Here is a 27,630-nt window from a genome sequence, read left to right as displayed (position 1 = left end):
GGCCGCGAGTCCGCGGACACAAATGGGCACCCCCCCCCCCCCCATCTCAAACTTAGTGGAATGGATGCGGCGCGGGGCGACGTATCTATTGGACGACACGGGCAGCCGGGGGCAGAAAGAACTGTCAGGGATGTGCAGCGGCGGCGGTGGCGAGAATTTGAGGTGGGAACGGAAGCGAGCGGAAAGGAGGTTCACGCCAAGGAAAGGGGAGCCGGCAAAAACAGGCGCGTCTCCCCTAGATCTGGAGGAAATGGGCCGCGGTTTGTCGGATCCTCTAAAAAAATCTGGGATGGATGAATATGCGGGATCTGTTCCTGCCGGCAAATTAGCCTCCGTCCCGTGAACCGGCGGTTATTTTGCTGGATGACCCGGTTTGCAGGATCTGCTAGAGTTGCCTTAACAGTAAGATTGAGCACCGAACCTATCTGAGTACATGGTAACGAATGCCACGTGCAACCCTTAGTAATAAGAATGCCATCTCTTAATTAAAAAATTCATGTTAATTTGCTGGTAATAAGAATGAGAAATTGTCATCTGGTGAAAAAAAAGAGATACACTTTGATTCGAACCAAGGTGTCTAAAGAGGAGGGTGGCACTACTAGCCTGCCTGTAGTATTTTGAAAATAGTTTGGTGACCTTTTTCTTATGCGAACTGATTTAAAAATCCTACGTGGCTCAGATCCCGCATCATGATTTGTGCAAATGAATCCGGCGGCAGAGAGGGAGTTCAGTAGAACTATATCCCTGGCTGACGTTTGGCAGATAAGATTTTCGTAGATTTATTAGTCCCTCCGTTTTTATTTATTCCGCACATTAGATTTGACTGAAGTCAAACTTCATAAATTTTGACCAAGTTTATAGAAAACAACATAAACATTTACCACAACAAATCTATATGATGTGAAAATACATTCAATAATAAATCTAATGATATTGATTTGTTATTGTATATGTTAATATTTTTGTTTATAAGTTTTATCAAAGTTTACAAAGATTGACTTTGACCAAAGCTAATACGCGGACTAAATAAAAATGGAGGGAGTATTACGGTTGAAATGCGTGAGCTGTTGGCTCAACCCACCTGAGCACCGAGCCTATCTGTTTACCCCTGGTATATGGTAACGAATCTTCTCACCCATGGTAACAAATTCTAGCAAATCTTTCGGCATAAAGACTCCGTTTATGTTGGCATAGCCTCATCGTTAGAGGAAGGGAATCCATACTTCCACAGGATATTATTGATAAGAGAAAAACTTATCAATCTCACGATTCCCGACTTCAACCAGATTTGAATCCACAACTAAGTAGTATCAGTCATCATGAGATACATCTGCCATGTTCGATGGAGAACCTGGTGGTGGATGCGAATTGCGTTGCATCCGCGTCTGCGTCGGCGAGGTTCCAAGAAACAGCCAACGGCCTCCATCGTCTCGTGCCTGCCACGAGACATCGTCGCCAGCATCTTGGTCCGCCTCCCGGGGAGCGACCTCCGTCGCCTCCGTCGCGTCTGCAAAGAGTGGCGGGACATCATCGTCGACCCAGCGTTCATCCAGGAGCACTTGATCCACGGATCACGGGCGCCTCCGACACATACCATCGTCTTCTTTGAAAGCCAGCAAGGCCCGCGCAATGGCCGCGGCTTCCTCCTCGATGAGCAATGGCGGCTCACGGCTGAGTTCACACCCGGGGTGCAAGATAGGTTGGTAGGCCCTTGCAACGGCCTGCTCTGCTTCCTGGAAGCCGGCCAGGGCTCCATCAAAATCGTAGAGCCGTCCACTGGTGAGTCGCTCGCGCTGCCGCTGCCCCCAGAGGCGTCGGGGCCAAGGTGGACCTTCAACCCCGGGGCGTACTGCTTCGGCTACGATGCAACGACCAAGCGATACAAGATCGTGCACCATAACTACCTAGAATATGTCGCCCTGCCGCTGCGCCCAGGGGAGGCCATTGTCGACGAAGAGCTGCACGTGCACACTATCGGAGGAGGCGAGGGCTGGAGAAGGCTGCATGTTGCTTTTTCGGTGTGTGGTCGGGCATACGGTGATCCCCTGTACGTTGATGGGTCGGTGTACTGGCCCACGCGTGGCCATGGAGAGCACAGGCGAGAAGAGAAGGTTGTGCGCTTCGATCTGGCGAAGGAGAACATCACGTCCGAGGCTACCGTCCGCATGCGGCTGGAAATCCCAAGGCCAGAGACGGCAAAGTTGTGCAGGCTGGTGGACTCGACGACGTCTTGCGTGATGACCTACGGCCGAAACTGCGAGTGGGACGCGTGGTTCCCTAAAGCTGAAACTGAAGAAGAGCCAGTCTTTCCGGGGGGTGTTGTTCTCTCTACCGACTGGGTCGGTGGACTGTATCTTCGCAGGATTGAAAGGAGCCTTGAATTTGGCCCGCGAGAGCTGCTTTTTGAGGCCGGCAAGGAGGACCCCCGTCAGGGTGCCCACGAGTACAATGGTCGAACCTCGTTCGTTCCGGTCCCGGCTCATCGTCGCCAGCTGCGCCCGATCGCAGGAGCACCACCGCGCAAACACTGTCAAGCCCAGGCGTTTGGCTACTCGCCAACGGTGTCCGCCGCTCCATTAGCTCTCTACTTGGGCATGCCTACTCTTCCAGAACGCAAATCGGCTGGGCATGTACGGCAAGAGCAAGCACATCTTCTTTCCTTCTGCAATGGATGCTGAACTACGTCTCTTGCTGGTTATTCCGTTCTCTTTTGAAAGAGGAACACTGTCCTTGCAAGGATCATATTTGTTTCTGTATGGTTGATATGTTATCTTTTGATAATGGAACCCCGTGCTTGATTGATATGTTATCTTTTGATAATGGAACCCCGTTTGTTTCTGCTTGATTGATACGTTATCTGTTGATAATAGTTAGAAGGGAGAGAGAGAATTGGTGGAATAGTTGTTGTATTGCTTGAGCTCCGTGGGGATATATATAGGAGTACAAAGGCCAACTTGGAATACAAGACAAGGTAGGACCGAATCCTAGTCTATCATATACTTCCTAATAATCAATATACTCAACATCCCCCCGCATTCACAACGGTAGCGGCGCAGACGGTGAGACTGGAGAAGAATCCGAAGGCAAGCCGACGGACACCCCCCTACAGTCGTAACGGTCGATGCATCGCGAAGTCGTGGCTGGAGTGAAAACCGGCGAGATTGCTCAAGCAAGGCGGTAGCCCTTTGTGCCGTTTGTTTATGATGGTGGAGCCGGGCGAAGAATGCCGTGGTCGACGTCGAGTCGGGGTAGCCGGTGTCGAGGATGTCATCGTGAAGCCGCGGGCGCAAGGAGGCGCTGAGTTAGCCGGTGCAGGCGTCGCTGTAGACATGACCTGATTCAATTGACGTGAGTAGCTTTAGCAGCTCCTTTCAGTTAAATCAATTGACTAGTACCCTGTGTATGATTGACCTAGCAACAAGGAGACCGGGACTACCAGTAGACCGCTGAATTGGTTGACTGGTTGGCCAGATCGGTGGTGCTGCACCTTTTTCTTTAAGAAGACCCACCGGGGCATTTTTTTTCAGGGAGTATCTAGAACTTATCTAGATGAGATATAATTTGATCTTATTCATTTTGAAAACAAGAACAGATACAACCAACGTCAGCACGCACGCATCTTATAGCATCACATTTAATGGCTATAAAAGATGAATTAGACCAAATTATATCTCATCTAGATGAGTTCTAGCAAAACTGTATCCAAAATGTATCATTGTTTCAGGAAGCCCAGTAGCTGAGACTACTATTTTGGCCGTCGTCTTACCATCACAACTGTGTAGAGTTTTGTCTGGGTAAGTATCTGTTAGGTTTCCTTCATTATGCCCGGTTAAATATGGTGTTGCTCCCTTCCTTATTTTCTTACTGTAAGTCATTGGTATGTGTTGTTCTACTACCCTCCTGGCTGCATGTCGTAACGACATATTCTTCATAGCCTTTGAATTATCTATAGTTGCACCCTGCAATTTTAGTAGATTAATGAGCTTGGAAATGAGATGACAGATCATTGTTTACTTTGCTACACTGAAATGCGTCAACCTAATAAATATCACACAATACCAGTTTTTTTTTTTTGCATATCTCTTTAAATCATTACGGAATTTCCCGCCGCAACGTGCGGGGTACCCTCTAGTTACATGAAAAACGAAAGCAATCAAACCATTAATCAGAAATCTCCTCGTTATCTCTTTCCTTTCACAGGATCCCCAATTGAGAAACCATCGTCCTCAATCTAGAATAGTTCCCTTTTTAGCGCTAACAACAACACGACCTAGTGTCTCCACCTCTCCATTCTCTTCCCCAGCCCGCCTCGTCTTCTTCCCCTTCCCCACGCCTCTAGCCATGTCCGCCGCCGCGCCGTCAACCTTCAAAACTGCGCCACCCTGCGATGATTCCCGCAGCCAAAGGTTATGCACAGATGTCCCGATTGCTCCCTCGGCTATGGGTTATGCTATCCGTCTCCTCAACCGCGTCCGCAGACTCAGGTCACATGAGGATCGCACTTACCTGAGGAAGGCGACCTCGTGGTCGGTTCCCTCGCCGTATATGGCCTACGCCCTCAAGGTACGCAGTCGGCATCATGCTGTCTTGGAAACCCAGTTTCTATTTCGTGGTCAACCACGAAATCGTCTCTCGGTGTCGCAGGAACGGTACATGATGTGTGGCAAAAATACTTCATGTACTGATTCTAATTGAGTTCCATTAAGTGCAGCTCTACTGATTACTTTGTACTAGGGAGTGAGGATATGCAGATATGATAACTACGCTACGTGTACTCTCGATAATTACGCTACAGATTTTCTCTTTTAGACAGATGCGTACACATAGGATTTTAAGCAGTGCATTTCAAATAAACTTGGGCATTTAACGGTTTATGTGTGCAGATACAAGAAGATTAATGATCTTGATAAGGGCCATGTTGAGAGATGCAGATGATGTTGCTGAGGTATGTTCCCCCTTTGAAAATATTACAGAGTAATTATGAGACTGTGATCTCTTTGATGCCAATGTCTTCAGTACAAAATGCTTGAAGCTTATGACATGGGTGAAGGTGTTAATCAATAATTGAGATTCTTAGTAGCAATGCACCGATAGTGGATATCCTTCTGCATGACAGTATGAGACTATGTAATTCAAATATTTTTTTTTTTGAATTTGCTGGACAAGCAGGAATCCCGAGGCCAAAGATAAAGTGAATCCTTTTGCTGAACAGGAAGCATATAGGTAGTGTCATTTACTTGGATTATTGACAGGAAATCGGTATTGCCACTGTCTTTATGATACCATATGTATGATCTTTATTGTATATTTAACAATTGGTCGACTTGTTTCACGAAAGTCGAAACTGGAATTTGGATCAGAAGATAAAAAGCGGTTTTCTAAAGAATACCTAAGTTTTTTATTCTTCATATGAATTGTTCATCAGCACAGTTTACTTCTCTGCTGTTTCTAAGAGTCCATCTTTCTAGATAGATTTGTGACAAGCCATATAATTATTCAATAGTCAACTGCATGTCGATTGTTTGGCCCGAAATTTTGTTTCGTATAAAAGATCTATGTAAGGGTGTGTTTGAATTGGACGCATTTTTTAGGGTGCTTTGGTAGTTAGTGCAAAAAATAATGTTAGTTCAAACAATAATGTTCAAGGGGGGACATTTCAGACTCCTATATTATACCATTGATGGGCATTTCAATAATATATAATGTTTGACAGACCACATATTTGCATTTCTCATTGACACGCCCAACTATCGTATAGTATCCCGTTTATGACGCTCTTGCACTAACATGAAGGTAAATTGCTTTTTCCTTGGAGGTGTTGTTGATGGAATCAATTTTTTTAGTGAATTAAACTTGCCCCTCGGAAGGAGATGTTACTTAAGCTGACACTATTGTACATATACTGGTATGTTTTTATAGCTAAATTAGCTTGAACAGTGTATTCTACTTTACTTTCTCTAAATTTGGACTAGTTTGAACATACTAAGGCTGTCCATGTGAAAGAAAGAAGAGAGCTGAGCCAAAAATGGTACTCTAATTTCAACAAAAAATATTTCCTTGAGTGTGACAAAAAGACCCATCCCATGTGTTTATACAAAGGCATTATTTGCGTGATATTTGCTTCCAGGCTCTTTGAGATTACCCCTTTTGAAGGTAGGACCTCATCTATTTTTGTTTGAACTTTTCATCCTAAGCTTCAGCTTGTGACCCTCTTCATAGTTTTTGTAATAATTTGTGGATAAAAACCCAATGTGTGCAAGAAGAAAAACTATTTGGAATGATAATGCGTCGATGGCTCCAAGCAACAGTTGGTGTACTCTGGATTCTAATCATTACTTAATTTTGTTCCTTGTAGTTATGTGATATGATCTTCAAATTCATCACCTGAATGATGTTCCCGCAAGGTAGATATTTTGGTTGATCCTGTTTGCTGAAGTTCTTCTCTGTTTTTTCAAAAATGTTGTCTTATTTACATGGTCTTTTTTATATAAGTTTGTTATATATAGTTCAAACTTGGAACATGATCATTTGTAGTTCTAGACATCCTGGTATGATGTTCTCATAAGACAACAGTTGAAATAGTCACTAGGCTCCCTTGTGAAGTTTCAAATAGTCACAGGCCCCCTTGCCTACTCAATATTGTTTATTGTTTATGTTGCAGTAATTTGTCAAAAACTGGACCTGGATCTTACACACACAAGTAGGAATATATGTCCAAATAGCTTTAGAGTAGAAAAGTGAACAGTGTGAGCGTTTAATATTTGGTTTCCTCACTTCAACTGATACATTTCTATATATACTCATGTGTGTCTTTTGTTGCAGATTGATACAATAAAGTATGTCCAACTAGTGAAAGAAAAGAGCATAAATATATACATATAAATCAGGTATGCACCACCCTTTGCTTGTAGCATTTGTCTTCGTTTTATTACGAGATGAAAGACTGGAATAAGAAGGTGTGAACTGTTCTTGGGCTTGTGTGGTCCAAAAACTGAATATATATAATATTATATAAGGGCGGTTGCTTCTGTACTAATAAAAGGGAATTCATCGATACTAATCCAAAAACAACAACAACCATTCAATATTAGTATCCACCAGGCAAAGTTTCACCTTTTATACATTCAAAGTACAAAGTATTCTTTTTTTTTCGTGTGCGTAAATTACCATCATAGTTTTATGTCAAAAATAATGTATTGTTAATCCGAAAAGATGTATTTTTATACGATTTAAAATAAAATAAGCAAATGCAGGTAATATTAAGAACTTTTTTGCTGAAATGGAAATGGAAAATAACGTATGGGAAAAGGAAATAAATTAACTAAAAAAATAGAAATTGAAAAGATTAATTAAATGTTAAACCTTTTATATTATGTGAGTACCAGTAAGGTTAAGCAATATCTAGAAAGAATAACCGAACTATATCAAGATGAATTCCCTTTTTTATATTATGGAAACAAATAAAAAGTCATGTTGTAGACGCATGTGAGGAAATCCGATGTCTTTTGGTTAGGCAAGTGATCATATGAATCACAATATTTCTTTTATCCAACGAATTGTTGGTTATTACATAATCAGAAGTGCATCGTCAGCCTTAAAGTGCACCACCATCATTAAATATACTATAAATCTATTGGTTGATCATCGACGGATTTCACAGTGCGTGTTCCTTATAAAGTCCTATATATTGCCTATGTGTTTCACCACCCAAATCAGCCCCGTCGTTCACATTTATTTCCATATCATGCCATTCGCTCGTACTATATCATGGCCTCCTCTAACTTAAAAAATGGCGATTGTTATGAGGATCAGTGGGAGAGAGAGGAAGCTGAGGAAGAAATGACGTCCGTCTGTACTAATGTTTTTGTTGAACCGGAAGAGGAGCAAAAACCTTTGTAAGCAGAAGATCTACATCTTCACACCACACCAACCTCCTCAGATATTGGTATGGGAACCGCAGTGAGGTATAAAGAAGTTAAAATCCCAAGGCACAACCTGCCCATAAGTCCCCAACCATGTTATCCGCAAACCAATTTTATAATTTGATCCATGATCACGGTGTGGAAAATACTACTCGTACACATATGACCTCACTCTGGGATATTCAGTGTGACAAGAGATCAGATGCATTAACGAAGGATGGTTGGGGAACCAACAATTATCAATTTATAGAGGTAGTCCAGTATAATACCATTTTGTTTCAATCTTTGCTGAAACTGATTAAGGAGGTGAGATGATTGTGAACCATATAAAAGACTGCAACAACAAGCCACCACCACCATCAAAAGACCAAGCATAAGGTAGGTGTCCAGTATTTTTGGATTTTTATAGCATGAGAATTTATATTATTGAGATGTTAGATTGTAAGGTGTTTCATCCCTACTTCAGAGCATTTACTCATATAATCGTTTGATATTTTTATATAAAAATAATAATGAAGTGTTCATAATTGTGACTTTGTTTCGCTTTTTGGGTGTTTCATGGATAGATGTCTATCTTGTGAGAGGTCACCTTGTATTGACTATGTAAATAAAGTGAATCATACTAAGAACACAAATGATTCGCAAACTGCCATACATTGAAGGTAAACATTTCCCATGCCATTGTCACAATGTCAATACATATAGGGTGACCAATCATTTGCGTTCTTATTCATACACAATGGCATGTGAAACGTTTACCTTCAATGTATACAATTTGCCAATCATTTGTGTTCTTATTATGTTTCACTTAATTTACATAGTCAATACATATAGAATAACCTCTCACAGTACATCTACCTATATAACAACAAAAAGGCGAAATAAAGTCACAATTGTGAACGCTTCAGAATTTTTAAACTGGCACCAAATGGTTACGTGCATAAATGCTCTTAAGGAGCGATGAAACACCTTACAACTTAACATCTCAATACTATAAATTCCCATGCTATAAAATATCTAAAAATATTGGACACCTCCTCATGCTTGGTCTTTTGGTGATGGTGGTGGCATGTTGTCGCAGTCTTTAATATGGTTCACAACCATCTCCCTCACCTCATTAATCTGGTTCAACAAATATTGCAGCAACATGGTATTATACTGGACTGCCTCCAGAATTTGACAATTATTGGTTCCCTAACCGTTCTTTCTTACTCGTGCCACGATGGATATCCTAGAGCGAGGGCATACGTGCACGAGAAGTATTTTCCACCCCATGATTATGGATAAGATTATGAAAATGGTTTGCGGATAACATGGTTGGGGATTAATGGGGCAGGTTGTGCCTCGGGATTTTAACTTCTTTGTACCTCCATGTTGTTCCCTTGCCAACGTCTGGGGAGGTTGATGCGGTGAAGATACAGATCTTTGCCAATGGAGGTTATTGCTCCTCTTCCGGTTCAACAAAAACATCAGTGCACACTCACGTTGTTTCTTTCTCAGTTTACTCTCTCTCCTGCTGATCCTCAAATTCCTCATTATTGACGGATAAGCGAATGACGTGATATGAATAGATATGTGAACGAGGGGACTGATTTGGGTGGTGAAACACACAAGCAATATATAGGAGTTTATAGCGAACACACACTACGAAATTTGTCCATGATCAACCCAGTAGATTTACAATATATTTAATGATGTTGGTGCATTTTAAGGCTGGCGATGCATTTCTGATTATGTACCAAAAAATAGATGCACTTCTGATTATGCAATAATCAATAATTCTTTGGATGAAATCAATTTTGTGATTTGTATGATCATTTGCCTTATCAAAAGGCATCGGATTTTCTCACATGCTTCTATAATCTCAACGTGTTATTTGTTTCCGTAATATTAAAGAGGGGTATTCTCCTGATTTAGTTAGTTTTTTTCTGGATATTTACTCATATTCACATAATATAAGAGATTTATCATTTAATTAATCTTTTTATTAATTTTTTCATTAAGTTATTTACCCTTTCCTTTTTTATGTTATTTCCATTTCCATTTCACCATCGAAGTTCTAAATATTACACCTATTTTTGTTTTCTTTCATTAGGTTATTTTCCTTTTTATTATTATGGTGTATTTATCCTTCACCGGCAGAGTTCTTAATATTACACGCAATTGCTTATTTTGTTTTAAATCGTATAGCAATACCTTTTTTTGAGTTAACAATAATTATTTTTTCACATGAAGCTACGATGGTAATTGAAGCACACACACAAAAAATACTTTGAATGTATAAAGGCAGAAACTTTGCATGGTCGGTACTAATATTGATCGGTTGCTGGTTTCTTTCTGAATATGTATTGAACGGTTTGCTACTAATATTGGCCTAACCCACTGAAGCCACCACCTTTATAGAAGAGGTGCGTGACACCCCCGCTTGTCCCCATCTAGGTCCCCGGCGACTGACCTCGATGGGATCTGCCGTTTCGGCCGGCAAGCGATGTGATGTGACGCCATACAATCGATCGAGAGTGCCTCTGCCAGAAATCTTGGTCGTTTTTTGCTTATTACGTGGGTATTTCGCGTCTACTATTTAATTATTATTTTTCTGCCCAATTTCTTCTCTCTCGCCTAGCACAAATATAAATATTTAATGTAGACAGTAACATGAATGCATGGTTAGCTAATGAGAATACCAGTTTGTTCAAGCAAAGTTGGCATGCCAACCAACACATGCATGCAGTAGTGATGGAAAACATTAAAAGACATGGTCAATATCTCAATAGAATATCCAATAACGATTGCCTCATGCGTAGCTACCACTCTGTGTAGACAATCATTCTCTATGCTTAGAGATTTACAAGTGGTAACTCAGTATATATATACCAACACTGTCGTCGCCACCATTACAACACACCAGCGTGATACCCTAACCTTAACCTTTATACAAGTCGACATTGAGGCATCAAGGTTCCCAGGCCCTCACAAGGCTAGAGAAATCACCGACTGGGACTCAATACCAACGTGACGGTCAGTGGTGGTGATTCTCCCTTACCACTGGATGTCGACATTTATTTTTGGACAAGGTTGAAAATCAATTATTGCCGGTTTTTCAAAAGGCGCTTTATGTGTCAATTTAATCAATGAAAAATGTTAAATTAACGAATTTCTCATGCCATGTGTTTCCTGTCCAGTATGTGCTGCCCAAAGGAAAAAACTTCCCACGCATTTTCTAGCGACACATGTCTCCCACTCGTTATGTGCTGCTTAATGTTTCCACCCAATTTCTAGCGCCACTTGTTTCCCACCTAAAATGTCCACACCCTTCTCATGGTCGACTCAATTAAAACCCACTGGCACAGGGGCTTCTCACCTCGATTGTGACTCGTGCTCTCTAGAAACCACCGACCGGATCAATCTCGACCATCCTCCCCAGACGTTGTACAGTAACTAGTCCCCACACATCGTTTCTCAGATTATAGGGTAGATTAACTACCCTATCCCAAACCTGCAGCTTGTCGAACCTACGATCAGACAGCTGCATATGTGCTTTGAGAACCTCCAGGATCATCACGTGCTTCCTGATGTGCCAAGGTGAGCCCTCCCAAACGCGTTCTCGCCTTCTCGGTCACGCTTGGCCTCAAATTCAACGGCAAACATGTTCTCGCCAAGCGGACGAAAAACCAAGCCCCTAGTGTTTTCCCAAGCTTGACGCAGGGCGTAGGAAATCGTATGTATGTGAAACAGGTTCGGGTACAGCACATTGCCGGATAGCGCCTCAATGATTTTTTGTTGCACGCGAGAGAAAAAACGGGCAGCGGGCGCTATCGAGGACGCAAGGAAAACAAATTTCCCTAGTATCTTCTTTCAAAAAGAAAAAATTTCCCTAGTATCTTGCTATGGTTGCTTCATCCAACGCATAATTTTAGGACGTGTTAGGCCGGGGTTTGTTAATTTTTATCAAAATCGGACGGGGGCATGCGTTTTTTCGCGAGGACGCGCGCTATACACGCATTTTTAATAGTGCAAGCGCCAAAACATAACTGTAGTAGCGTTGTTGGTACAGACTGGGACAAATATCACGTAACTAAATCATTTATTTTATTTTACTTATAAGCGCCTTCCAATGATGATGGCCTAACACGTGAGATTGAGGACCCAAAGATGGCCTAACACGTGAGATTGAGGACCCAACCAATCTTCTGAGTATATGGTAACGAATCTTCTGACCCATCGTAACAGAATTCTAGTAGCAAATCTTCCGGCATAAAGACTCCGTTTATGTTGGCATCGCCTCATCGTTAGAGGAAGGGATAGGGGATCCATACTTCCACAGGATATTATTAATAAGAGAAAAACTTATCAATCTCACGATTCCCGACTTTAACCAGATTTGCATCCACTCCTAAGTTATCACGAGATCCATCTGCCATCTTCGATGGAGAACATGGAGGTGGATGCGAACTGTGATGCATCCGCGTCGGCGTCGGCTGGGTTCCAGGAAACAGCCAACGGCCTGCACCACCTCCTGCCTGCCGCGAGACGTTGTCGCCAGCATCCTGGTCCGCCTCCCGGGGAGCGACCTCCGCCGCGTCTGCAAAGAGTGGCGGGACATCATCGCCGACCCAACGTTCATCCAGGAGCACTTGATCCAAGGATCACGGGCGCCTCCGACACACACCATCGTCTTCTTTCCTGGATTCACCTACAGCTGCCATGAAGACCCGCGCAGCGCCCATGGCTTCCTATTCGATGAGCACTGGCAGCTCACGGCCAAGTTCACAGCTGGCATGCGGGATATGTTGGTAGGCGCTTGCAACGGCCTGCTCTGCTTCCTACAAGCCGAAGCCGGCCAAGGCTCCATCAAAATCGTTGAGCCGTCCACCGGTGAGTCGCTCGTGCTGCCGCTGCCGCCAGAGGCGTCAGGGCGAAGGTGGAACGTCAAACCCGAGGCGTACTGCTTTGGCTATGATGCTACGGCGAGGCGGTTCAAGATCGTGCACCATGGTTACCTCAAATACAGCGATCTGCCCCTGCGTGCGGGAGAGGCCATTGATGACGAAGAGCTGCACGTGTACACCATTGGAGGAGGCGTGGGCTGGACAAGGCTGCATGTCCCTTTCTCGGTGTATGGTCGGGCAAACGGTGATCCCGTGTACGTTGATGGGTCGGTGTACTGGCCCACGCATGGCCATGGAGAACACGGTCGGGATGAGAAGCTGGCGCGCTTCGATCTGGCCACAGAGAACGTCACGTCGGAGGCCACCGCGCGCCTGCGGCTGAAAACAGTGATAGCGGAGATGGCAAAGTGGTGTAGGCTGATGGACTCAACATGTTGTGTCATGACCTGCGACCAATACGGCGAGTGGGACGCGTGGTTCCCTGAAGCAAAAACTGAAGTGCCTGACTTTCCAGGGGGGCGTCTGCTGTCTAGCGACTGGACCATCGGTGGACTGTATCTTCGCAGGACTGAAAGGAGCCTTGAATTTGGCCCGCGAGAGCTCCTGTTTGAGGCCGGCAAGGAGCATACACGTCGGCGTGGCTACAAGTACAATGGTCGCACGTCGTTCGTCCCGGTCCTGGCTCATCATCGCCACCAGCAGCTCCCGATATCTGGAGCACCAGGGCTCGTCCAACAATGTGAGGCACGGGCTTTTGGCTACTCCCCAATGGTGTCCGCGGCTCCATTAGCGCTCTATTTGGGCATGCCTAGTCCTCGAGAACACAAACCGTCTCATTGTTAGTTGTTCCATTCTCTTTTGATAGTGTCCAGAACGCAAATGCCTTGTTGTTAGTTGTTCCGTTCTCTTTTGATAGTAGAACTCCCGTAATGGCAAGGATCGTATTGATGGAAGATACGCCCAGATGTTTTCTTTTTATGGGGTTTATTAATTAATATAGGACTAAGATATGTCGGTTCTGATGTAAGTCCGTTCCATTTTGATATATAGATACAGTTGCGAAGCAACATTAATTGCTCGCATATTTTTAAGGAACTATCAGTTGTGATGCCTTGGCCACGTGGTACAATTATGTTTTTATATGGCTATAGCTTGTTTAAGTATAATTATGAACATATATTCACTACTCACAATTTCACATACACAATAATTATGATGTGTATCGATTTGTTTTCTAGTTGCAGCAAGAGAAATTTTGTAAGGTAGCAATTCACTAGCTTGTGATGTTCCCCTGAAAATGAAAAAGCTAGTCATGGATGAACTCTGATTACTTCTATGCTCAAATTCCTACAAGTAAGAAAAGGTTTTTTTTGCGGGAGGAAGAAAAGGCTATATTAACTCTGGGAGACTTCTACCTTAATCTCTTGGTCTATGAATTAATTTCACCGCTTTTGAACATGATTATTTCAGTGAAATCCGACCAGTGGAATGACAAACATTACGGCCCGAAGCGAATGAACAGGCAAAGGAGGTGGAGGGGTTGTTGAGAGATTACGGAGCGGAATGACACGCGACGAGATGATGTCGTGTCCGGGTAAACATAAGTAGCACGTGGGAGGCACCTCGATGACATGTACCTGTGCACATGGCACCCAACATGTGGACACGCAGGTGATGAAACATGAGAGAAGGCATAGGCATAAGGCCATGGCATTCTTCTTCCTCTTGGTGAATTGGGAAATCTTGAACGAGCAGGGTGTTCTCAAACAAGTTCTTCCCGTGGGCAATCCTCATGTCCTGCATTCGTAATGAGACCGCAACTTGGGTAGTGGCAGCCGCCAAGCAGTTGGGTAAAAATAATACCCCCTCTGTCCCAAAAAGCTCTTAGCTCAAATGGACGTAACTAAGCTCTTTTTGGATGGAGGGAGTACCACGGAGTAGGCTTTTGTATTTGTTAGCTGCCTTGGGGCTTGTGACTTTGTTGTGAAATTCCTTCTTCATTAATGAAAGTGTAGAACTTTTTGCCCTTTTTCAAAAAAATAAGTTGATTAAAAAAATGAATGGATAGATATTATAAGGCTGCAACAAAGAAAGAAATAGGCGTGTATCAGACCTCTGTCACTGTCCGAATCTGCTTCAGCTAAGGTTGGTCCTTGCGTGCACACATCTGATGTTGGATGCGCCAACACGAGCTGAAAGCTATGCCACAGAAATAATTCCTTTAGAACCGGACAGCTTGTTCGTGTGGTGCACGTGCAAGGCAACGTGTTCCCGCAGAATATTTATCTGCTGTTTGGAGTTTGCTTTGTGGTACTCCCAAAGGCATTAATGAAGTCGGAGGGGTGCCTTCTTCCTAAATACTCCCTCCATAAAGAAATATAAGAGCATTTAGATTCTAAAGTAGTGATCTAAATGCTCTTATATTTGTTTACAGAGGGAGTAAAAAGGAAAAGAAGAGAAGAAACGAGTCGGCATGTATTTGCCCACTTGGTTGAGAAAAGAGTTTTTTGCTGACATTGTTCTCCATTAACTGCTTGTGAAATTTTGCTTGCGTTCTTGTCAGTTCTTCAAATTAAGGCAGCAAATAGGATGCATTCACTCCACATTTCGCTAAATTACACTCAAGCTGCATGTGCATGTGTGCACATCCTGTTTCTTCTCTCAGGATTCAGGAGCAAGGGCAAAGCTAGAGAACGATGTCTGTCTGAAGTCTGAACCTTGCTTTGCCTGCACCCAAATGCTTGCAGCTAGCGGCGGAATACCAATACCGTGCGACAATGGCCACATGATTCCTGACGTTGGGTGCTCCTTTTACACTTGCTCCTGCCCAGCCTTGCTTCCTGCCGAGGCAATGCCATGGTCACTGCCCTACACAAGGAACCTGGCCAGCAGCCTGCCATAATATATACGCAGCAATAGTCCACTCAAGGGACCAACTATCCGTTCCTGCAATTCATCGAAGAAGATGGCAGAAAATGCTGCTGAGGTGAAGCAGACACCTCAAGCTCAAGGTGAGCTCAAACATTTCCGTTGTTCTTTTCTCAGCACAACATTCAGGCTTGACTCAATAAACCTAAGCACATATATATATTTGGATCAAATAGTTGGGGAGAAGAACCAGGCCGCCGAGAAGAGCGAGAAGAAGGCGGAGCTGAAGCCGGATGAGGCGAAGAAGCTCATCGAGTTCATGGAGAAGAAGTACGACGACCACGTGGCGAAGGTGGACTCCTTCGACGACTTCTACCACGCCATCTACGAGCTCATCCAGTAAGTTTCTCTGAACCTTATGTGTATCCAGTTCATTTCCATCGTTCATTCATTTCATCATCACCGCTGAACCTTCATTCAGGAAGTTCTGCGAGGAGCGCGGGCAGGTGCAGTACAGGATCCCGCCCAGGGAGAAGCTGCAGGAGGTGTACACGGTGAGTGGTCGCGTTCTTACTTACTGGCAATCTTCAGTAAATGAGAGGGTGTGCGTCTCACCTTTGTATCGTGGGTGTGCAGAAGCACCACAAGGCGGGGAGCGGCGAGGTGAAGCGGGAGGAGTTCGCGAAGATGAGCGGGGAGCTGGTGAAGCGGGACAGCTTCAGCTTCGGCAAGGCGACGACGGAGCTGCTCATGTTCCTGTTCGGCGCGCCCATGTGTGCGCTGGTGGCCAAGCGGGTCCTGCCGGGGCTGGGGTGGCTCTCCGACGACACCGTCATCCCGCTCGCCACCTCCGGCGCCGTCGCCTTCCTCGTACACACCAAGAAGCTCTGATCGATGAAGCATGAACCGAGTGATTGTATATGGATATGTGGCAGTAAAATAATGCGACGGCTCGGGGCTCAAATACTGAAGCGAGCACAGATTTAACTGCACTAGTTGACAAGTACTACATCAGAGTATATATCAGACTGCTGGTTGTTTTTCTTCGTACTTGTAATAAAAAGAATGGCCGGTAACGAAGGTTAGGCTGGACGGGTAGAATAATAATACTCCAAAGGCAAGGCACAAACACACGGGGAAGCCAGGGGAGTGGCGTGTTGAACCACCGAAAATAGAGACCAGGAGGAAAAAGGCACACCACCCTATATTTTAAATAATTAGTAATTACATACAAAGTTAAAAAATTCTGAAAATGTTTTTAAATAAGGACTGTGCTAACTTCCAACTGCTCGCAAGATAAACAACAGATCCGAACATCTCCTTTTTTTTACCTAATCACACACATGCATGCAACCTTATTAGCTAATCAAGTGCGTGGTGGTCGAGAAAACACATGCGACAAGCCTTGATTAATGATTCCATGCATGCATGCAAATTAAAAGACAAAGCAGATGATGTTAGCAATAGATGTTCCCTACTTAACTTTAAAATCTTTTGTAGCTCAAACTGTTGCTCCAATTCAAAATCCGTTTTCACGTAAAAAATTCATGGCGACGAGATCTTCGAAACTATATCTCATGTTGGTATGATTTCCAGGTCAAAAGTTACCATGTCACGACTATGTAAACTATTGTAACTTATCATGGTGTTTACACTGAAATTACTACCGGGGTATGTTTCAACTACTTTTTTGCCTGGGTTGAAAGATACCAGATGATTTGTAAGTAAACTACCAGGTCTGCAATACCACCGTCAACTATCGGTATATCGTGCCTGGGCCGCGATGTGAGGTCTGTGTGCCGACACAGTATGGCCTGCTTATAAACGAAACTTTTGGGGTCGTGCCAGGCCAGGCTCATTTAGGAGTGTGCTGAGCCATGCCCGGCCCGGCCCGCTGGCCATCTATGATCATGTCTGTGGTACGTAAAATACCATGCTATTATGCAGAAGTTATCCGAGGTATGTTTTTCAACAATTTCTTTTGCCCGGGTCAAAGTTACCGTGGTGTTTGTACGTAAGTTATCATGTCTATGGTTGAATATTATCATGTTATTTGCACAGAAGTTATCGGGTTATGTTTTTCAAAAAAAACTAGTCAAAGTTGTCGCGGTGTTTGTACGTAAGTTATCATCTCTGTATGCATATATTACCATGCTATCTACACAGAAGTTATGAGATGTATATATTCAACAAGTTTTCTTCCCAGCTCAAAGTTATCGCGGTGTTTGTACCTAAGTTATCAGGTCAATTGCGGGTATTATCATGTTTGTTTATACAGAAGTGATCGGGCGTATGTTTTAAATAACTTTTTTCCCGGGTCAAAGTTATCATGTTGTTTACACAAAAGTTATCCACGGTGTTTGTTCTAATTTAGTAGGTCTATGTGTCTATATTATCATGTTATTTACACATAAGTGGAGTGTTTTTTCAACAACTTTTTTCCCTAGAGTCGAAGTTAACATGGTGTTTGTACAAGTTAGCAGGTCCGTGGTGCATCAAATAACGTGTTACTTAAAAAGAAGTTATAGGAGGTATATTTTTAACACGCTGTTTCACCCAATCAAAATTATGGAGGTTTTTGTACATAAGTTATCAGGTCCACGATGTGCATATTACCGTGCTATTTACACATTTGTTATGAGGGTACGTTTTATAGACACCCCCCCCCTCAAAGTTATCACGGTGGTGATACGTTATGGTGCGTACAATGCCATTCGATTTACACATAAGTTGTGGGGGGTATGTTTTTCAACAACTTATTTCCTTCGGTCCAAAGTTACCACGGTGTTTATAAATAGGTTATCATGTATGTGGGGCGTATATTACCATATTAGTTACACATATGTTGCCAGGGATATGATTTTAACAACAAAAAAATTCACTGAGTGAAAGTTACCTGATGTTTGTATATAAGTTATCAAGGCTGTAGTATGTAAATTATCATCGGCACATTTTTTTCATGAGCAACCCTGATAACTTTAGCATATGTAGTTATGAACGCATGTAAAAAAAACTAGTTAAAATATAGTGTGAACTAGTGTAGGACATGGGGAAAAATTAATGGAATTATGTGGACTAGTGTAAAACATGCAGGAGAATCGGTGGAATTAGCAACCTGAGCGTTCATTTTTTTTAAATCAAATTCTTGATATCCAATGTACAACCGTACAAGTATCATGTAACTTAATTGTTGTGATGCCCCCGATTCAATCGTACACTAATCATACACATAAATGTGTACGATCAAGATCAGGGACTCATGGGAAGATATCATAACACATCTCTAGACACAAATTAAAATAATGCAAGCTTTATATTACAAGCCAGGGGCCTCAAGGGCTCGAATACATAAGCTCGAAAACAAACGAGTCAGCGGAAGCAACATTATCTGAGTACAGACATGAGTTAGACAAGTTTGCCTTAAGGCTAGAACAAAAGCAACAACGATCGAAAAGGCAAAGCCTCCTGCCTGGGAGCCTCCTAACGACTCCTGGTCGTCGGCGGCCTCCACGTAGTAGTAGGCACCCTCGGGGTTGTAGTAGTCGTCGGTGGTGGCATCTGGCTCCTGGACTCCACCATCTGGTTGCAACAACCAGAAACAAGAAAGAAGGGGGAAAAGGGGTAGCAAAGCAACCGTGAGTACTCATCCAAAGTACTCACAAGCAAGGATCTACACTACTTATGCATCGGTATCAATGAAAGGGGTAGTATCTGTGGACTAACTGCAGAATGCCAGAATAAGAGGGGGAGAAGCTAGTCCTATCGAAGACTAGCATCTTCTGGAAACCACCGTCTTGCAACAAGAGGAGGGAGTAGAGTAGTATAACATAAGTCATATTTATGTTGTTGTCAACGCCCCGGGATCCTTTATCGACTCCCGGAGCCACATATCCATTTCATGCTTAGCATCCAATTCTAGTTGTATCGATCGGGATACAACTCCAAGTTTCCGTTACCGTAGGACAGGCTATCGATAGATGTTTTCTTCCCTGCAGGGGTGCACCAACTTACCCACCACACTCGATTAACTCCGGCCGGACACACTTTCCTGGGTCATGCCCGGCCTCGGCCAAACAATACGCCGCAACCCGACCTAGGCTTAATAGAGAGGTCAGCACGCCGGACTAAACCTATGCCCCCAGGGGTCATGGGCCATCGCCCCGGGAACTCCTGCACGTTGCGAGGGCGGCTGGTGAGCAGACCTAGCTACCTCCTTCAAAAAGGCAGGTGCTTACGCAATCCAACCCGGCGTGCGCCGCTCAGTCGCTGACATCTATTAAGCTTCGGCTGATGCATACGATGCAGAACGCCCATACTATGCCCACGTGATGGTTAGTGCTATCAGGCTAGAGGCCACTCGGATCAAATATCCAAATCGTAGTGGATTAGGAGCGCGCGGTAACAAGCAGAGACTCACGAGAGATGTGACCCCGTCGCCCCGTCTCGGGGACTTGCGGCAAGGGCTAAGAATGCCTGACCACGCCTCGTAATTATCTCGCGGGCACCCTCCAGGTCAACCCGACTCCTCATCACTCGCAAAAATGCTCATGCGGGTACCCGTCAGGGCCGACCCGTCTTTGGTAACATGGTTCAGTGTAAAGTCATAGTAGCCATAGTAACTGTGTGTCTAACACCAAGGGGAAAACCTAAGGAATCACCCTTGACGGATTCCACTCGATGTAATCATCAAGGTGAACGTAAGAGGATCCACCCTCGAGGTTCACACTTGAGGGGTTGCACGAGAGAGTCGTATCGGAAGTGGATAAGGCGGAATCACCCTCGATGACCATGACCGAATAGCTACACTACAGGGTTAACATCAGAAGTGCTGATGAGGTCTCACCCTCGGCACTCGATAGTAACCCAGTAGTGTCGAGCAACTAAGGGGAAAGTGATGTGCGGTGTCGGGGCCTGGTCTTCGATCCCGTTGATCGGGTCTTCGATGATGAAGATGGGGCAACAAGGACAAGGTGGGGGTCACTGATGGATCACAAACCAACCTATACTAAGCAGGTAGGTAACAATAAGCAGGTTCCAAAAATAGGCTATGCACCATAATAGGAGCAAACAATTACAGTAGCAAAATTTAATGCAAGCATGAGAGAATGGAATGGGCGATATCGGGATGATCAAAGGGGGGGCTTGCCTGGAAGCTCCGCTGAAAGGGAAGCACTACAAGAAATATGTCAACTTGCGACCATCACCATTGGTCACTGAAAGGTCATTGTTTTTCATTTGCGACCTTTTTGTAACCAAAAACAGAAGGTCAAAAGCTGGCGGTCGTAAACTGAAATTAACGACCTTCTCTCTGAGAAGGTCGTGGAATTCCACGACCAAAACAAAAGGTCGTTGATTCTATGACCTTCTGTTTTGGTCACTAGCTCTCTGCCCAGGCCACGTCGGATCCGACGTGGCAATCTGACGTGGCAATCTGACGTGGCAAAATTGTTGCCAAATGAAAAGGTCGTTGATAAGATTCAGCCCGGTCCGATTCGGTGTTTTACATGGGCCGAGCCCAACAATTCAGCCTTCCTATATATATTTTTCCTGTCAATTTTTGGTCGACTTCCTTGGCCAAGCCCAACATTGCAGCCTTTTTATTTTTGGGTCGTGGCCTGTTTCATTTTTTATATAAAATGGGTTCACTAGTCAAGTGGGTCCGCATTGTTCGGTACTGGTACTAGGTCCTAGCTATCAGGGCCATATTCTTCAATTTTTTAATTTAATGTAAATAAATACCTAGTATTTAAATTGGCGCGCAGAAAATACGGGAAATACTTCGAGTATTATCAACCATCAAAGTGCTACACCATATAACACACATACAAATGTGATCAGCATCAAGATTACAATCATATAACAAGCTCTACAAGTATACAATCAGATAACAAGCTCTACAAGTGTACAATCACATGAGCCAAGTTCTGCTACATCAAATTACTCTCAGAATTAGCTCCAATGAGCTAGAACTATGCTTCCTCCGACTACTTTGTCCTGATATTCGCAAAGAAACATGAAAGGCCAGCATCTGCACGTTATAGAACAAAATGTTTAGGAACAAAATAAAAGTAAATCTAACAGCATATTTAACACTAAATAATAAAATAATGCAATAAATTGGTACAGAGCATAGGCCAGGTCAACAATAAATTCGTACTAAATCCAGAAATAACCATCTGAAATGAACTTAATAAGACATTTTAGAATCAACTTGACAGTTGACAGTAATGTTTGCATTGGACACATCCAGAACTAAAAATATACATAAATGCCTAAATTCCAATGCCCAATGCCTCAGTAAAATAAACACTAAGCATGGTACATAGTAAAGATTTGACACAACCAGAACTGAAATCATTTACTCTATCAAGCATATCTACAATGATGCGGCACACAAGAAAAGAGAGATGCACAACGGAGCAGCATCATATATCACACAACATGGACACTCTTTGAACAAGCATAGTGTTTCGGTCTAAAACCATAGTCAATTTCAAAAGCATGTCGAATAACTAAACATACATACATGTATATATAGAAGCAGCAAAAGCAAATAATAAATATATCATCTTTCTTGCTCTACTACACTAACTAACCTATCTTATTGTTCAGCTAGAGGTTCCATCAGGCCATGATCAACTACTCCAAACCATTGCATGCTTTGCAAAAAAAAAATACTAGATGAATCTCACTAACAGGAGCACTAGGTGATTAATGGAAGAAGTAATCTGCAGATTACAAAGTGAACAAGTGAAGGATTTATATCTCTCCCTGTGGAACAACTAAGTTGATGAAGACATGCAGCAGCAACAGCAGAAGCCTTGCATCATTGGTTTGGTCGCGTCGACGCTGGAAAGAGCGTAGCTGTACAAGATTAGCACCCGAGCGGCTCAACCTCTCTATCCCCTGCCTCAACTCACTTGTGCGGTTGCTGCAGTTTGATACAAGTGTGTAAATACAACATACTTTGCATCATATATCTAGACTATAACATCTTATTCTCACCAGCAGAGCATGAAAGTTCCATCAGGTTGCATCAAAATCACTACTGAAAATAAAAAGATGGCATGTAGTAATAGTAACAGGCTGCTGTAGTAATATATATTCATGGTAGGTCAATGGCAGAGCATGAAAGTTCCATCAGGTTGCATGTATATCAGAGAACTATTACTACATGCAAAGGTTCAGTGCATCCAAATAAACAAGCACATCAGGAAACTAGAGGAACATACAATCAACACGTATATATCTAGTCAATAAAATATGCATGCAAAGTTGTACTGATGTAGACATGCCTTCACATCAGAATTCAGAAACATCAGTCTCGCTGCATCTCAAAATCAAGCCGATCTAACATGTAGGCACTGATTAACAGATCCAATAATACTATTGCAATTGTAATCATACAGCAGAACAGAGTAGAGGAGGCTCGATAGTTCAACATTTCCAGTGCAAGCATTGTACAAAGCAAACCAAATTGAAACCCAGTAAGACACTATTACAGTACAGTATGACGACGTTTATTGCCCATCTAGAAAACAAGGTGACATACTACAGGTTCAAAATTTTCCTACCACTCATGATATGTTTGTACAATGGTTGGTGTATGAGGAGCTCGGCACTGTATGATGTATAGCAGATGTTGTATAATAGAGAAGAACGGCAAAAAAGATTTGGTGGCATTGAGCTGTTGACAGAAGTATGCAAAAAAGCTACTCAGTTGCTAGCAAGATGAATCAACGAGAACTGTGAAGATTGGAGCCTAGAAAGGTATTCCCTGTTGGAAGAAGTAAAGCATGTCAGTTGTATTGATTTTCAAACACACAAAAATGAAGGAGCAAAAGGCAGCCAAAATATAACTGCAGGGCCCTCTTAACAAATAATGTTTGTGCTCCATCTGTTAGTACAAACACTACTATATCTGCCAAATGCACAGGCCAATTTATATGCCTAAAAAAAATAAGATTTTCTAGCAAGAAAGGTGGCAACACAGTTGACCTTGAAGGCAGTAAGAAATTTCATCATCTTATCATTGGTCTGAGAATTAATAGGGAGGAACTAGAGTAGAATTTGGGCTTGTGGTAGAAGAATAGAAAAATTGATACTGGGCCGTCGGATCAAACATGGTTGGTACAGATTAATGTGAGGGATCCCAGGCCACTTTTGTACATTTCATGAAAACATACCTAGTACGGTTAGATATAAAACAAGAGCTTTTGCAGTAACCACATCAAAGTTTACTCAGCTTGGATACAAATAGCAAACTGATTCACAAAAGCATTACCCCACAACCTTCGTTGTCCCACATATATTGTCCCCACGGTTTACTCATGTTGTCCTCCACTCACTGTACATATATTACCCCACAAAAGTTGTACAGTAAAACATCAAAGTTTACTCATGTTGTCCCCACGGTTCAATGGAATGCATTGTATCTAATCAGGACATCCAATCAGTGGTTTCATCATCACAGAGAACCCACAAACATGTACAGCAAGGGAGCAGATACCTTTGTCTCCTTGGAGCTCCTTGTGCAGGTCATGCCCTCCATCTACATGGAAGGAAGGAGCTGTTGTTGCTGCTGCTCCAGACCGAATCAACAAATCAAGGTGGTGCATTGTAGACCCTGCAATCCATCCATCCATATACAATCAGGTATTTGCATCCACTGTAGACACTGCAGCAGAGAAGAACAGAGCAGAGAATGGAATGGAAGAAGAAGACCTGCAGATGGTGGAGGCCTTGAGGATGACAACCTGGAGATGGTGATGGGCAGGAAGAAAAGAAGACTGCTTGAGCTACTAGTCCATGGCATGGGTCTCCTTGACGAGCAGGCCCGATCCCGGCGCGGATCTCGCTGCCGGCCACCATGGATCTCCCTCTCCTCTCCTCTCCTGATGCTGGGTGCGCCCCTCCTGCTCCTCCTCCTCGAGGAGGACCAGGCCAGCGGCTACAAGAAATAATAAACATGTTAAAAGGACAGTTCCCTTTAATATAAGATATAATAATAACATGGGCAATCATTAAAGGAATAACAGATTCCAGAGGGCACGTGAACAATCATGAAAACTATTACGTGTTTCTCCTGGTGTACTGAGAATGGAGAAGCGCTTAATTCGAAGAAACTTATAGCAAAGATTTCTGATCAATGGAAATATAGGAACATTAGAGAGCATCAAATTTCAAAATCAACACCGTAGGTATTACACTGACTCGTATAATACTACTTGTTCATGTACTTGTACTAGTGCAGGATGACTCATTGTCCTACTACTGCCTATTCCAGTTTCTTTCAAGTTGGGAAATAACTGAAACTACTCATCATTCATGAACATACATCTGTAATCTTAATCTATGAAACACTGAAATTACTTCAGAAAGAACTACTGTAATGAACCATTCATGAAACAGTGGGGGTAGTAGCTGTAGGTAATGTAGCACTTGTCGAGGTAGACCTGGCCGGAGGGGGCGCTGCCGCACTCGACCGTGATTCGTTGCACGGCCTGGGTGACGCAGTTGCTGCAGTAAACGTCGCACTGCGCCAGCGCGTAGACCTGCTGGAAGTTGGTTGCGAAGCCCAGGAAGAGGTCAGCAGCTGCAAGCATAATACATAAGCACAACACATCAGAAGCCATTCTGTCCCTGCCTATACCATGTGTCAAATACGCATCTTACTTAGTTTTCCTGCTCAAGTTAACAAAGAAATCTAAAACCATGTAGCACTAAATTAAATCGCAATACAACTCTAACAAGGCAAAATCTGCCCCTACCAGGTTGGATTGTTGGGATTCAAATTGCACATGTTTTAGAGAGATAGTACTAGCAAGCATAGTTCTGTCTTAACCCTTTTCTTGCACATATGGACGTGCTAGCACTACAACTAACATTAAAGCTGAATATATATCCATGTTATAGCAGTAAATAAATATACATAGAGCACATCGATGAAGTCAAGCTCAGGGCTTCACCTTGCTTAGTAATTTTGTTTCCAGACCACAAAATGTACACCAGATCATCTACTCAGCATCTACAGCTATACAAATAATTCATCTACTCCATCAACGAAAATATAGAACCAACGTCGCAACCTTGCACAGATCCAGCTTAAAAGAATAACCTACTCTAGCAGCTATAGTACAGTATAGGGCTCACCTCACGGCGTCGTCGTTGTTGTGGTTGGGGAAGCGCATCCGACGCGCATCCCAGATCTTGAGGTCCTCGGCGGGGGCGGACGGGGCGGCGGTCGCATCCGACGCGTCGGCCCCTCCGGCGGCTGCAGCTCCATCAGCGGGCTTGGTCTGAACCTTGGAGAGGATCTCCCGCGGCCGCCATCACTGCTTCTGCTAGATCCGAGCTTCGGGGACTGGGGATTGGGGAGACGAAACCCTAGTGGTGGAGGAGGAGGAAGAAAAGCTAGGAGCGGGAGGGAGGTTCAGGTGCAACGCGAGGGAATGAGGGCACCGCCACTGGTGACGGGAAGCTAGGGTTAGAGAGGGGTGAGGGAGAAGCCAGCGATGGGGTAGCAGGTCGCCGGTGGGGCTAGCGGACGCAGCCACCTGCGAGGGCGGCCGGCAGGCGACGCGGTGGGCGCCGTTGTGGGACGCGTCGAGGAAGGAGGAGGTGGTGGCGGGACGGAGAGGAGGAGGTGGCGGGACGCGCCGCTGCAGGACGGGGAGGAGGTGGCGGCGGCGAGGAGATGAGGAAGGAGGAGTGCGATGGGAGGAGAGATGGGAGGAGTTAGGGTTTGGTTGGTCGGGCTGCGGGTGGGGGTGGGGGTTACCCTTTTTTTTTTTTTTTTTTCTGAAGATAGATGGATGGATGGACGTGGGATGGAGAGATGAATGGATGGATGGATGGGGGCCATGTCATCGATCCGTGTGACAGCTAATTCCACCAATGAGAATAGAGCACATATAAATGTGTTTTTCCTTTTGTTTTCTTCTAATTTTTCACATGAAAAATTCAAAAAATGATCTCATATTATACACAGGGGTGCATTTTGTAATGGCAAACAGTGTTGCCTAAGGAAGTTTTTTTTTCTATCCACGAAAAATTCATTTCCCATTTTTCAAGTGCCCAAAGTGAGTTTTTTTTGTGAAGGACCTACCATATATTTGTTGCAAAATTGTACCAAATCTATTTTCTAATATACTAGGACATATTTAATGCACAATTGACCAAATGGTTGGGTGTCAAAAGGTTGATCCACCTCTCATGAAAATGACAAATTTCCACCGATTCAGCTGGAACCGGGTCAAATTTGAACTGCAGCTGCCTCATAGCTTGATCTTTATTTTTTCCAAAAATCATTTCTAGGTACTTAAGTATCTATTTAATCAGAGAAACACCAAAAAAATTCCAAGATTTAACCACTAGCTAGGAACAGTCATTCCCGCCGTTTTGACCGCAGTTTGAAACGTGCATAAAAAATTCAAAAAAAATTCAAAAAATTGGAAAACCTTCGCATTGTGTCATTATATGTGACTAAGTTACCAGAAAAAATAATAAACTTGTATTATGACAATTATTTTAGAAAAGTGCTCTCAGAAATGGCCTATCATGTGTGAAGATTCATGGCTTTCAACCCAAATGCTCAATCTTATGGCCGCATTCATGGCATAGTTTGTTTAAATGATCTAATATTGTGCACACGGGTGCGTATTGGAATGGCAAACAATGTTGCCTAAGGAAGTTTTCATTTTCTTTGGACGGAAAATTCATTTTCCATTTTTCGAGGGCCCGAAATGAGGGTTTTTTTGTGAAGGAACTACCAAATAATTATTGTAAAAATGGACCAAATCAATTTTATAAAATACTAGGCCATGTTTAATGCACAATTGACATAATGGTTGGGTGTCAAAAGCCTTGATCCACCTCTGGTGAAAAGGACAAATTTCCGCCGATTCAGTAGGAAGCGGGTCAAATTTTAACTATAGCTGCCTCATAGCTTG

At 43.5% G+C, this 27,630-nt stretch overlaps 3 protein-coding genes and 1 long non-coding RNA gene across 4 annotated transcripts; 3 read left to right on the top strand and 1 right to left on the bottom strand.

The window, feature by feature from the left end:
- The first annotated feature begins 1,361 nt into the window (after window positions 1–1,361).
- On the top strand, window positions 1,362–5,064 carry LOC141020797 (F-box protein At1g11270-like). The gene is made up of 3 exons (XM_073495740.1): window positions 1,362–2,451; window positions 4,884–4,945; window positions 5,017–5,064. Exons 1-3 carry the CDS (start codon window positions 1,362–1,364, stop codon window positions 5,062–5,064), a joined length of 1,200 nt encoding a protein of 399 aa, XP_073351841.1.
- Window positions 5,065–12,379: 7,315 nt separating this feature from the next.
- On the top strand, window positions 12,380–13,193 carry LOC141020796 (F-box protein At3g07870-like). The gene is made up of 2 exons (XM_073495739.1): window positions 12,380–13,048; window positions 13,155–13,193. Exons 1-2 carry the CDS (start codon window positions 12,380–12,382, stop codon window positions 13,191–13,193), a joined length of 708 nt encoding a protein of 235 aa, XP_073351840.1.
- Window positions 13,194–15,719: 2,526 nt separating this feature from the next.
- On the top strand, window positions 15,720–16,723 carry LOC109782799 (uncharacterized). The gene is made up of 4 exons (XM_020341410.3): window positions 15,720–15,822; window positions 15,916–16,078; window positions 16,161–16,233; window positions 16,316–16,723. The coding sequence occupies exons 1-4, from the start codon at window positions 15,777–15,779 to the stop codon at window positions 16,568–16,570; spliced, it is 537 nt and encodes a 178-aa protein (XP_020196999.1). The 5' UTR covers window positions 15,720–15,776; the 3' UTR covers window positions 16,571–16,723.
- Window positions 16,724–21,449: 4,726 nt separating this feature from the next.
- LOC141042540 (uncharacterized) lies at window positions 21,450–26,433 on the bottom strand. Its single transcript, XR_012205725.1, has 5 exons — window positions 25,832–26,433; window positions 25,135–25,274; window positions 24,404–24,629; window positions 24,189–24,305; window positions 21,450–23,538 (listed from the first exon to the last, which is right to left on the bottom strand). It is a non-coding gene; the product is annotated as an uncharacterized lncRNA (long non-coding RNA).
- Between the last annotated feature and the right edge of the window lie 1,197 nt (window positions 26,434–27,630).

This window comes from Aegilops tauschii, chromosome 3, assembly GCF_002575655.3.
Source record: "Aegilops tauschii subsp. strangulata cultivar AL8/78 chromosome 3, Aet v6.0, whole genome shotgun sequence".
Taxonomy (NCBI): Eukaryota; Viridiplantae; Streptophyta; class Magnoliopsida; order Poales; family Poaceae; genus Aegilops; species Aegilops tauschii.
Note: the sequence above shows the minus strand (reverse complement) of the source record. Positions and strands in the feature narration are given on the sequence as shown.

Bases quoted from the DNA above. Each gene is read 5' to 3' on its own strand.
- LOC141020796 (XM_073495739.1), top strand. From the start codon at position 12,380: ATGCATCCGCGTCGGCGTCGGCTGGGTTCCAGGAAACAGCCAACGGCC. The intron at 13,049-13,154 runs GCAAACGGTGAT...ATCTGGCCACAG, and splicing joins CTTTCTCGGTGTATGGTCGG to AGAACGTCACGTCGGAGGCC.
- LOC141020797 (XM_073495740.1), top strand. From the start codon at position 1,362: ATGCGAATTGCGTTGCATCCGCGTCTGCGTCGGCGAGGTTCCAAGAAA. The intron at 2,452-4,883 runs GTCGAACCTCGT...TTATGTGTGCAG, and splicing joins GGGTGCCCACGAGTACAATG to ATACAAGAAGATTAATGATC. The intron at 4,946-5,016 runs GTATGTTCCCCC...CAATGTCTTCAG, and splicing joins ATGCAGATGATGTTGCTGAG to TACAAAATGCTTGAAGCTTA.
- LOC109782799 (XM_020341410.3), top strand. From the start codon at position 15,777: ATGGCAGAAAATGCTGCTGAGGTGAAGCAGACACCTCAAGCTCAAG. The intron at 15,823-15,915 runs GTGAGCTCAAAC...TGGATCAAATAG, and splicing joins GCAGACACCTCAAGCTCAAG to TTGGGGAGAAGAACCAGGCC. The intron at 16,234-16,315 runs GTGAGTGGTCGC...GTGGGTGTGCAG, and splicing joins AGCTGCAGGAGGTGTACACG to AAGCACCACAAGGCGGGGAG.